General features: G+C 41.5%; 1 protein-coding gene across 1 annotated transcript in view; it reads right to left on the bottom strand.

The window, feature by feature from the left end:
• hdac7a (histone deacetylase 7a) overlaps positions 1-7,952 on the bottom strand; it is a 68,390-nt gene extending 60,438 nt beyond the window's left edge. Inside the window, exon 1 of the mRNA XM_034086533.1 lies at positions 7,762-7,952. Coding sequence (XP_033942424.1) covers positions 7,762-7,780 — 19 coding nt within the window. The 5' untranslated portion in view covers positions 7,781-7,952. The remainder of the gene's footprint in view (positions 1-7,761) is intronic.
• Positions 7,953-12,590: the final 4,638 nt, after the last annotated feature.

Genomic DNA, 12,590 nt, shown 5'->3' with positions numbered 1-12,590 from the left:
GGAGGAGGACAGGCTGATTCAATGTCGTATAACAAAATGTGAAATTCTCATGGCTTGTGCGAAACACAGAAATGTTTTTCCGCCGTCTAGTCAAAAACCTGTTAAAAAAACATCGACTTCACAACAAGGGAAGCGTCAGTGGGTACATTTTAGAATTTTTTTCTTGATTAATAAGAAAAGCTTCTGTATTTAATGATTACTCCCAGTATAAAATCCTGCATTTTTTATGCACAATGTTGTCAGTTATATGAGTTTATTTTAAAGATCATATTGATACATGTTAGCTTTGACTTAATACTGTCTGAATAGGATTCAATGTCCCACACATCATATGCCTGCATGATAACCTAATAAATACTGTTATATCGCACACAATCACACAACGCTTCACTGCATATAGAATGGGAACACAAAGTTCCCTTACAGACCGTACACATGATCACAATGTTTCCCCGGTATGTGAGTGAGAGAGACAGAGCTTCACAGAAAGTCTCAGTGACATGTGCAGTCTTCAGAAACACAATGGATCGCTGACAGACATTTTCCACAACAGAGCAAAGGTGTCATGTGTGCAGTCATCACTACACAGGTCTAAAGAGAGGTTAAATATTTGGACATTTCCCCCTAAAAACAAGTACAACAATTAAGAGATAATGTGTAGCAAGTGGGTTATTACTAATAAAATAACTTGACAGGGCAATCAGGATCCCGCTTTTACACGACTCATTACTAAGAATGGTGTTTTATAAATGACTGTATTGCTTTTAAGAAATGTAACTGCAGACGGCAGCACTGATCCAAAAGTTCAAAACACTTTTCTATGAACCAGTCTTTAGACAAATCAAAACAGTTTTCCAGACAGTGGGATTATGGGAAGTGTTATGCAGAAACGCCACAGCAAATACAGAGATTGAGACTTCAATTCAAAGATGGTCGTATCAACATGAAATGCAGCCTCTTCTGGACGTTTGATCTTAAATTGAAAGTGAGCTGAGGTCAACCCCGGCGACAGGGCTATCAAAGTGTGTAATGATGGGCTACGGATCTTTACACCCCCAAGGATGTTTGGAGTTGTGGCAAGTTGTTCAAAACACAGCAAGAAACCATAAGAAGCAGAGGGAAATTCCAGCGACATCAACAGTGCACACATAAGAACTAATCGAAACTTAAAGACGAATCAAATCAAAACTCACCCTATCAACACCCACTAGTCTGAACAACAACAAGCGGAGAAGCGTGAGTGTGTGTGTGTTTGTAGGAAACACCCAGACAAGCCAAAAATAGCTCAACACTCGTTCCTCATCTCTCGCTTTCAATGCCTCGCGCTCTTTTTTTCTTTCTCTCTCAATATGTCTCGCTTGTATGTACCACTGGTAGGAACAAAAATACATCCTATACGGAAAATATTACCCACTTACGACCACACATTAATGTGAGAAAATCTGAGTATATGACTGAGTGTATGGAGAGAATAATTAATATGTTGGCAGAACCGTTGCACAAGGGGAAACATTAGTAGGTTGAAATGTAGCTGAAACATAGAGGCGATGAGAGAAATAAGACAGTCCTTGAGACAATTGTAACACCGGTTTTTACATCTAAATAAAATTCCTTTAAAATCAAATGAAAATACCGCCAACACGTTTCAGTGTCCTGCATCTTTTTCCGTCTTTACGACCCTGTCACACCCACAGATGTTTTGCCTGGGTCCAAACCATGGTGCCAACTTTGTCAGTTTGTTTAGCTCCGAAATCCCCAATTACAAGTGAAGCAGGGCTTCAAAACAGAAGTCCATGGACTCACACAGAGCGTGTTTACTGGACGGTCTTAGTAACCTGTCATCCTGAAAGGTTTGAGATTTTTAAACAAATGTAATTGCAGTTGAATAAGCAAAGCATATTGGCATGGACTTGGCAATATCAACCTGAGCTATATTAAGACTGAGTGTGTGCTTTAAGGATCTGTTTCTCATAGTTTTTGCAGTACGGTAACAATAACATTGCATTCACTCAAGTAATTGCTGATATCTGGGAATGAGTCGACACCCCTTCAGCAAAGTCTGTAAACTGTTACGGATGTTTGCAGTTTGGGTAGTAATGGTACTGTTCATCTCTATGGTCTAGGTGTTCTTGTCTTGTCTGACTGCTTTAAAGCAACAACTTTGGACAGTAAATACAAATTCAGCTTTTTTGATGTGCTGGTACCTTTACTTATACTGTAGGAATGATGGCAACAATCAAACCTTGAATTTCCAAAAAGAGTTATACTGAGTAAATAAGGAGGGTTTACTGACTGAAATGATGGCAAAAATAAACTCTCTTTGTGAATAGAAAAGTCAACAAGGTCTGTTTTGGCTGACCACTCCTATACTGTTTGATTAAATGGATACAAACCATCACTGTCCTAACTTTGCAAGTAAATCTGGACAGGAACAATTCTTAATCCCTAACAGAAACAAAATTCCAAAAAGCTGTTGCCCCTACCTTCGAGGTAAGAGGAGTGAGTAGTCAGCAGAAATTGACGGTATAACAGTCAAGTTTCTTTTGATACGTTGAATCAACACAACCATGAGATCAATCTGGTAGTATGCAAGAATAGTCGTTGACACATCCACTGCGTAGTGTTCACAGCCACATGTGACAGAGAAGTTGGCTCTCAGATGTCCACACCTACAACACAACAAATTGTTCTATGGGTCATTTCAATTATAAGGTGACATTATTTTCAGTTTTGAAAGACCACAGCACAGTTTCCTTATAGAGCCGAACCATTTCTGCCTTCTTTGTACTATGATTTTGTGACATTTGAGTTTAAATGTTTTTGTTCTCAAAAGGGCCAAGTGAAATAGACAACTTAATTAAAATTGGTTTGATACCATGTCAAAGGCACTTCATTCCTCGACTACAGCGTACAATCACATCTAGATAAGAACCTGATCTGTTTCCCCTAATAACGTAACCCTCTGCCACAGGTAGTCAAGGCATCGCTCTGAGAACAGGTTACATGGAAAAGAGAATTACAATAGAGACTATGAAACCTTTAGGCAACTCTGGACGAATGGATAAATGTATTGGCTATCGGTAATTGGCTGAGTACAATTTTCTAATTTGTATTCCTAATTTAATAGTCTGTTTATGAAGAAAACAATGCTTTACAGCCAATCCTAGTTTGGTGAGAATTGGTGTAAAAATACTTGCTTTCTTGACATCCTTTGAGGTTTATTCTGTTGAATTATTAAACTTGGAGTTAGCGTATAGCAATCACATATTTTGCTTAACCCTATACCTGGAAACCCAAACTTGAACCTCAAACGGCATTATTGTATGAATAACCCTAATTGTTGCATACATATCTTACATAAGGTCCAATACCACCAATTCTAAGGTTTTTACATCGTCCAGCTAATATTAACAATAACCCTCATTATATTTAAAATAAAAAGTTGCATAATCCTTACAAACTGTCTGCCTGGCTAAGATAAGACCTAGTAAGATAAACTGTATTGTCCCTGCAGGGAACTTGATCTTGGTGGTTGTCGCCCCTACGGCGAGTTGGAGCGAGTTGGAGCGAACAGCAACAAACAGCAGCACAGGATGGAAACATCATACAGCTGTTCACAAACACACACACACACACTTCATACACTCTCAGCCTGCCAGGTCAAGACACATCGGGCGTGCATTATATCTGCTATCTGTCTCAGTCACGATGATTGATGAAAGTGAAGCCCCTCGGAGGGGAACGTGTGTTTTCTCTGGTGTTTGGAGTGAAAGGTTACACCTCTCCTCTCCGCTGTGCCCTCTGTGGGAATTTAGGAGACGAAGCGAGAGAAAGAGGGGGAGACAGATGGCTTTTTCCTCGCAGGATATCCTGTTCTAAGTAGAGCTGCTGGGCCCACTCTGACCTCCTCACCCCTCTTGACCCCTGACCCGCTCAGAGTTTAGGCTCACATCTCTTAATCGCCCCAAATCTCTCCGTGTTCTTTCAATTTCCCATAGTCCCCTTTCCTTTCTCTCCTCACCCCAGTCCTCTGTCATACTCACAGGTGTCATTTTTAATCTCCTCAGCTACTCAATGAAGTGCCGTCCTCATTTATTTATGTGGTTTTCTCTTTTCTAAAGAAATTGGCCTAATAGCAATAGCCAGTCAAGTGCCAGCGATAGACCTCTTTAAGGGTGAGTCATGAAGTCCGTTGTTCTGAAAGATATGAACCTTTTCTTTGCAAGTCTGTTTCAGATATCTTGTTTTTTCATCGACTTGTGAAGCGCCTAGAGATGACGTTGTTTTTAAAGTGTGCTATACAAATAACATTCATTATTATTAATAAAATATAGTATATTGTATAAAAAATAGATACAGCTTTTCAAATCTGAAAATGAGCCACCTTTGCTTGAATTTACTCCATACCAAATGTAATGTCTGAGGGTCTTGGATATTCACTTAAACATAATAAGACATTTGATTTGATCAACGTTGGCCTTGCAAAATTACGATTCGAATATTCCGATGTGTTTAATAGATTCAACAATTTATCTGAAAGTGTTTTCAGATATTTATCAATTCTGAAAACATTTCATTCTAGTAATATGTTAAAATCATTCTATTATATTTAATTTAAAAAAGGTTTGAGCAAACATGATTGTTTTGAAATTTGATGCAGATATGTAATCGTTGTTTTTTTTTAATTTGTTTAAACAAAAACAGTATATTTAATAACCAACATATTTGTCTTCAAATGCTCTCGAACAGCTATCACTTATAAGTTTGACTTGACTTTTGTACACATTATTTACATATGGCTAAGTTGAGTAAACATCACACTTGATAACTATGAACTTTAAGTGCATTGTACAATTGGTCAAAGAAAACACGCTGAGATCTGTTGTTTTTGTGACCGACTACTCTTTCAACATACAAGGGGTGTTCAATGACAGCTGAGACATTTCAGAAATGTCTCAGCCAGAGGCGTAAAACAGGATTGAAAAGAAATGTGTTGAAAATGTTTGCATATCCTCTTTGTCACTTTCCTTCTAACCCTGTTCCTTCTTCTTCGCTCTGACTGTCCCACTCCTGCTTTCAGACTTCTTCTCTTAATCCCTCTATTTTTAACTGAGTTCCATCCATCCTGCCTTCACTCGTATGTTTCTGACCGTGCTGAGTTCATGTGCGTCATGAGCTGAACTAGGAAGCCCTACTATTTTCCACATTTTTCTGGTATAAAGTCATTTTTTATGGTGTGTTCTGCCATCATTTGCAACAAGTGTCATGGTACTGAACACAATGTTACAGCTCTTTTTTTCAAAGTGGCAAAACCAACCACAACCATTTTTAAATCTTATGTTCGATGTTCTAATCCATCATATAGCGTTTCATGCTCTCTGCTCTCCCTATTCTTTGTCTTTCCCGTCTTTCTCTTAATGTCAGCCTCTCTCCCTCCCTCTTTCCACCAACACCCACCCAGCACTGTAACTGGAATCCATTAGCTGATGAATGGTTGTTTGTCTTTTTTTAAGCTCAACAGCGCCACCCACGGCCTGTGTGGCCAAATAGGGTAATATCAAAACATTGGCAGTGATTAGAGGAATAATTACCCAATCATCCTCTGACCTGCGAGGCAACCCCAAGGTCAAAGAGACACAGAGTGGGCTGCTTCCCAGGTGCTTTCCCATGAAAACCACCATGCAGTGCAGATATAGTGGAGTCATTGTCTGCAGACAGGTGACACACACACATGCACTTACATGTCACAGTGTGCATGTGTGCTAGCGGTGAGGATCCCAGCGGACTGAGCGCTGAGTTTGCCCAGGAAAGCAGCGGTGGAAATAAACACTTCCTGCTTCCTGTGGCGAGAGGAAGTGCTACCGTCGCTGTCCCCTTATCGCTGGATACACAGGCGGGCAGCGCGAGAGAGGAAGACAGGGAGGGAGGGTAGAGGAAGAGGAGAAGGAGATGGAGGATGGTCAAACAGGCTAGACAAAGGGAGAGGACTGAAGGCAGATATGGCTGTGTTCACCAGTTGTTGTTTTTTGATTTTCTGGTTTCTAGTTAAAAAAGGCAAAGACTAGGAGGTCGAGAACATGGGTGAAATGTATTCTGCGAGAAAACAAAGCATCAGACATGCATGTGTTGAGACATCACAAAAAAGTAAAAGCGTAAAGTGTAAGAGATGGAAAAAACGTCTAATAAACACCAGATTTGTATCCAATAGATCACTGTTCATGTCCGAAAAGTTATTGTTAACTATGTGTTTGAGTTAAAAAACAAATATATTTTTATGATCCTAAACCTTACTAAAAGTAGGTTTGTTGCCTTAATCTAAATAAGTAAATATGTTTCAATGACCAACCCTAACCACGTGTTAAAAAACTGGGACCAAAATCCAGGAGAAAATATTGAGTATTCAGTGGGGAACTTCAATCGAAAACGTAATCAACGCTTTGTTGCATCCTTTTTGTAGTTTAAACTAGCCACACGTCACACTAGCTATTTATGTTTGAAATAACACACATTAAGGACTACAATTATTCTATATTCATAGGGCACTCAGACATGAACTTGTGTTTTTTGTGTGCATGTGCCTGCATACGGCTACAGATGAGCAGCATGCACAAATAGATAAGGGAAAAGTGACAACTAATGTCAGGAAAGTACGCAGAATGTATCTGTAAAAAGAACACATGCAACAAGTTAGAAACATGTTGCTGATCAAAATGTAGCCACTTGCACGTTGTTGTGAAGGAGCAAAAGAGGAAGACGAGGAGCAAGACAGAGAGGGAGGGGGGGAGAGGGTTGTTTGGGATCTGGGTGGGGAAGCTTTCAGCACTTGGGATTGTCCCAGATGGACACAAGCCGCTCCCTCCCTTTATTATCAGCCTCTGGCTTCTACCACTCAACCTCTTCTTCTTCTTCTTCTTCTTCTTCTTCTTCTTCTTCTTCTTCTTCTTCTTCTTCTTCTTCTTCTTCTTCTTCTTCTTCTTCTTCTTCTTCTTCTTCTTCTTCGCAGGGATTCTGGGACCCTCAGCAGAAAATACGAACAAACTGACACTTTACTGTTTTTCTTCTGACAATTTCATGTGTCCCCAGCAGCTATATCACCCCCCACATCTCTGCCATTTCCAAAGTCAACACTGCACTAAATGCCTGGCTGACTCACTTCCACTGTGGGTGGCTCTGTTTCCAATTTTCTCACCACCTCTGAAGAAAAGAGAAAACTCAGGTCCAAAAAACAAACCAAAAAAAGAAGACAACCAGACGAGCAAAAGGGCAAAGACATTTGTTCCGAGTTGCTAAGTGTTAAAGGGACCAAAGCGTGCATGCAGATGCCGAGGGGAGACACGGGAAGAAACAGAGCAAATGCTTCTCCCACTCCCTTTGTGGCTCTGAAATGGTTATCCCTGTTTTCCTTCCTTTCTTTCTCTTTGGGAGAGCGTGGGAGCGCCCTCAGAGTGCTGCACAGAAACCACAGGGCTCATAACAACAGGAGGAAGCCGGTAACTTGAGTAACTCCGAGCCGGGCAGGGAGAGGGGGGATGAGGAGGAGAAGTGGAACGGGGAGCGCAGGAAAAAGACAGAGTTTCACATCTTCATGTCCCCACATCTTGACATTTGAAATGGAATAAAGAAACGCATATTTACTGACAACCTGTTGCATTCCAGACAGCATTTGCCACACAAAGTGGCATTTTCTCACACACACTCAGCCCTCTGCAACACACTCCCACATGAAGTCAGACACATTTCCAAAGCCAAGCGCTGTCTTACCAGTCTGTAGTGTGAACATTCAGAATGAGCAGTGTGATAGGAAGTCCCGTCAGTCATGTTCACGTACAGTTCAGTCCAGAAAGATTGAGAGTGGTGAGGATGCCCAAACTACACACACACACACACACAAACACACACACATAAAACACACTCAAACGCAGGCACAGTATCAGTTCCCTCTGTCCAAGTGTTGAGAAAGTGAGGGGCCGCAACAAAAGGCAACAGAGGGGGAGAGGGAGGGAGGGAGAGAGAGATTAACCCCTCTGAATTGACTGGTGGACTCTCTCCCTCTGTTACACACACACACACACACACACACACACACACACACACACACACACACACACACACACACACACACACACACACACACACACACACACACAGTTGGTTTGCCGTATCACTGACTTTTTGTGTTTTCTCTCAAGTGCCAGGAGGAGGAAGGGAGAGAAAAGTGTGTATTCATGGACATGGAAGTGTGTGTGTGTGTGTGTGTGTGTGTGTGTGTGTGTGTGTGTGTGTGTGTGTGTGTGTGTGTGTGTGTGTGTGTGTGTGTGTGTGTGTGTGTGTGTGTGTGTGTGTGTGTGTGTATAGGAGGGACCGGCTGGCTCAAGTCCAGAGGCAGCCAGCCTGATAGAAAAACAAGACAATAGCAGGAAACACTATATCAGGAGGAGGCAAAATACCAGCACAAACATTATTAACAGACAGCGAAAAACAATGCCATCCACCGTGGAAAATACAGGCTGCAGCCTGCGGCGAACAATGATAGTGGAAACAACGCGCAGAAAAAGCTTTTTTCTTGTTGTTACAACAAGATATAAAAACCCCAAATCCAGAAAGATCTGAGGACTTAGTGATGATTATTTTTGTAAGTGCCAAAAAGAAAAGCGTTGACCTTTTTTGGCAAACTTCACGATTTCAACATATTCTCTCATACCCATGATCACAAGCATGTAGACGCACATTCCCCATGCAATCAGTCAGCAATGACTCCCACACACACACACACACACACACACACACACACACACACACACACACACACACACACACACACACACACACACACACACACACACACACACACACACACACACACACACACACACACACACCCACACACACACACACACACACACACCACACACACACACACACACACACACCACACACACACACACACACACACACACACACACTCCCCCCAGCTGTAATCATATCTAGTGATAAGGGCAGCTTCCCCCAGCGGTCGCTGGCTCTCAGACTCGACCACAGTGACTTACAATGGCTCTGTATTCTAAGCCTGCTCTGATTACACACACAAGAAGCTGCATTACACCCCGCTAATTCAATTTCCTCCCCTCTGGGTCAACCTGTGTGTGTGTGTGTGTGTGTGTGTGTGTGTGTGTGTGTGTGTGTGTAAGGAGGAACTGATTAAGCAGTTGTTGAAGGGAACAAGCTGCTTGTACAAAAGCTGACTGTAATAATCGGTGGGGGGTTGATATAGTCAATCAATACTGGAGTTGTTTGTTGAGTTCTTCAGGTTTCTGGCTGTTCTTTCTGGGAAGTAACATTTCATGTGCTGCAATAACGAAACGAAACACAACGCGTTACTTTACTCGTTATTTTACTTGTTACTTTACTCGTTATTTTACTCGTTACTTTACTCGCTACTTAAAGGCCCTGACACACCAGGCCGATTTCGGCTGTTTTCGTAAGTCGGAAGACGAAGCTTGTCCTGTCGCCCAAACTCAATTTGGTGTGTCCCGCACCGTCGACCGTGACACGCCTTATTTGGACTGCCTGACCCGATGCATGGCCGATTCAACATGTTGAATCGGCCATGCATCGGGTCAGGCAGTCGGACCAAACAATCACTCTGATTGGCTGTTCAGCTAGCGAATCAGTGCATGAGAAGCGAAACGGAAGTGAGGGACGTAAACAAACGATTTAAGAAGGCACACACAGACTGCTATTCATTTTCATCTAATCATGGCGATCTGGAATGACGCAAACGAAGACCTGCTCATCACCTTGATCCAGGAGAGGCCAGCTCTGTACGACATCACAGAGAAAAGGTACTCGAACCGAGTAGTGAAAACCGGACTCTGGCGAGAGATTGAAACGCAACTTGGTTTCTCGGATAAGAATATCTTTTTCATCAATTGAGCTCTTTAGCAGATACTGTTGGCTTTTTATTGTTTGCCAGCGTACAGTGACGTTAACGTTAAATGTAATTTGTTATTTCAACCTTGTGTTTTGTTGTTATCTTGTTGCTAGCTGTTGCTAGCTGTGCAGTTTGGCACTGCATATAGATATGAATTGGACATGCTAACTAGCCACAATGCTTACATCGTTTATTTGTGTGCTTCAGAGAAAGAGCTGAAGAATTGGTTGTTGGTCGTGTTGCTCGCAAAAAATCCCCAAGCTTCAGCGTCAACGCACGCCGCTGTGTGGACGGGCCGTAATGCATAGGATATTCGCGCACCGCAATACAACGTGCGGGCTGGCTTGACTGTGTTTTCCGAAGTGGGGGCTGGCTTGACCACAGTCTGTTTACCCAGTGTTTCCTGACATGAAACGTTTTATTTCACCTTGCTATGTGTTTTTAACGTATATTAAAAAAACGGGGACATTTCCGGGGACAGTTTCAACCGGGGACAGGCCTATACAAACGGGGACTCTCCCCGGAAAACGGGGACGTCTGGTCACCCTAGCACCCTCCACCCCTCGAAAGTTATCGCTGACTCAGCCATGTGTATTTCGCACTGCACGTGGAGATGTGGACGCGCAAATCGCGAAGATTACGTACATATAAACCATATAACCTGCGGCGAAAACCCCTCTTGTCTGTCAGTGTGATTTTAGTAAGTAACGAAGTAACGCGTATCGGGGCAATGTTAGTAACTGTAGTGTGATTACTGAATTATAAAAGTAGCGCGTTACACTACTCCGTTACCGACAAAAGTAATATTATTATAGTAACACCCAACTCTGGTTATGAGGGATGTATGGAAACATATTTCAGGTACAATAGTTGTAAAATATCCTCACTGCAAACTTGTCACATAAGGATGATTGATGATTGAGACTACCTGAAACGTACCGAATCAAACAAAACTACTACGTAGCTATTGTAAATAACTAACGTAAGTAAGGGTAATTTTGTAATGCAAGTTGAAATAAGTCAATGTTGACTTTGGTTTTTGCCCATTTCCTGCTGATGCGATGTTTGTCTCTCGTTAAACTACATTGACTCCGTTTATTCCCATTATAATCACTACGGCCACTAGAGGCAGGCTTGAACATTCAAACTGATGTTAGAGCGCTACTCAAACATCACAATTTGACGCAAAGGGCAACAGGCCAAGCTGCCGTATTTGAACAGTTTGATGTAAGACCTTGATGTACACATTGCCGTACTAACTCTACATGTTCCTGTTTCAGCACTCATCATCCTTTCTATCTGGAGATTTGACTTTAAACTGCTGTGAACAGCCTAATCCAAAAGTTGTTTACACATTTCAGACTGGTCAGCAACTGGAACTACTCGGTTAGCGCATCAAAATAACCTAAATATAATATACGTTTTCGCAGTGCCACAACGAAGAGGCTTTTCTGCAGTCACTTTTCTGCAGCGATTGATTGAGATCGACATCCCATCAGGAAGATGTTAACAGAAGTGCTAAATTAAGTGAGAAGAGGTTTTGTATCTGCTAGACTTCTATACAACCTTCTTTTTGCAACGAGTAGAGTCTTGGCCATTAGGAGGAATGCAAGTTTGACACGCTTCAACATTGGCTTCTTATGCTAACATAATTTCAAATAATACTTCACTTTTGTGTCCTTTAAGCATTGTGGCTCGAAAGCGATGAAACATATATATCAAGGCTTCTATTTTTCATTAACTGCCATTTATATTTAAGCGTCAAAATATACTAATTTTGGTGTTAAGATGATGAGAATAACCCTAAAACAAATTAGCCTAAAATACGTTTTAACTACGTTTCTATTGCACATACTGTAACGTAACAATGCAGTCCACTGTTGCTCAAGTAGGGTGGACGTTCCAAATATCCAATGTTGAGCCAAAAGTCTAACTGCACTACATGTTGCCTTTTCTCTTGAATACTCTTGAGTTTGATGTTTGAGATTATGACAGATCTCTTGTTAAACTGATTATGCTCTAACTGATATATTTTTGCAAGCTCTTTTGTGACAAGTATGGGAAGTATTGCATAGCCTTGTTGTGAGCTGGATACATATATATTAAAACCATAGATACAAATTACATCAACACTCAAATCTAGCATTACGGTCCCGTTGTAAAAACACTAATTAAAGCAGAACTTTTTTCTCATGTGGAGCTCTCTGTGGAGGTTTTTCTTCAAGCATCCAAAGAAAACTATGAGTCTAAATTACTCAAATCAGAGGTCAAATTGAGATGCAGAGGAACATCAGTTTTTTATGATGAGAATCAGTTGTGGTACTATTATGTTCCCCTCCCAGGTTTCATAAACTGGGGGCATGGACCCAAAATAGGTTACAGAGCTTTTTTCTGGCAGATCCCACCAGAACACAAGCTAGCAATATTCAACCCGGGGTCCGGCAGTAAGACACAAAATTCTCATTTAGATCCCGGGGATGAACATTTTAATAATATTTAATTTGAAGCAAAAGGTCAGATGTGCACATGATGAAGCGGCTGGCTCGCTGCAAGTTGTTTATCGGACCAGTTCAACACATCTGAGTCTCATTTCAGCCAATGAAAACAATTGCGTGCATCACTGTCAAATGCATGGCAAACATAAGGAGTGTCTGTCCAT

The sequence above is a fragment of the Pseudochaenichthys georgianus genome, chromosome 7, assembly GCF_902827115.2.
Source record: "Pseudochaenichthys georgianus chromosome 7, fPseGeo1.2, whole genome shotgun sequence".
NCBI classification, from domain to species: Eukaryota; Metazoa; Chordata; class Actinopteri; order Perciformes; family Channichthyidae; genus Pseudochaenichthys; species Pseudochaenichthys georgianus.
Note: the sequence above shows the minus strand (reverse complement) of the source record. Positions and strands in the feature narration are given on the sequence as shown.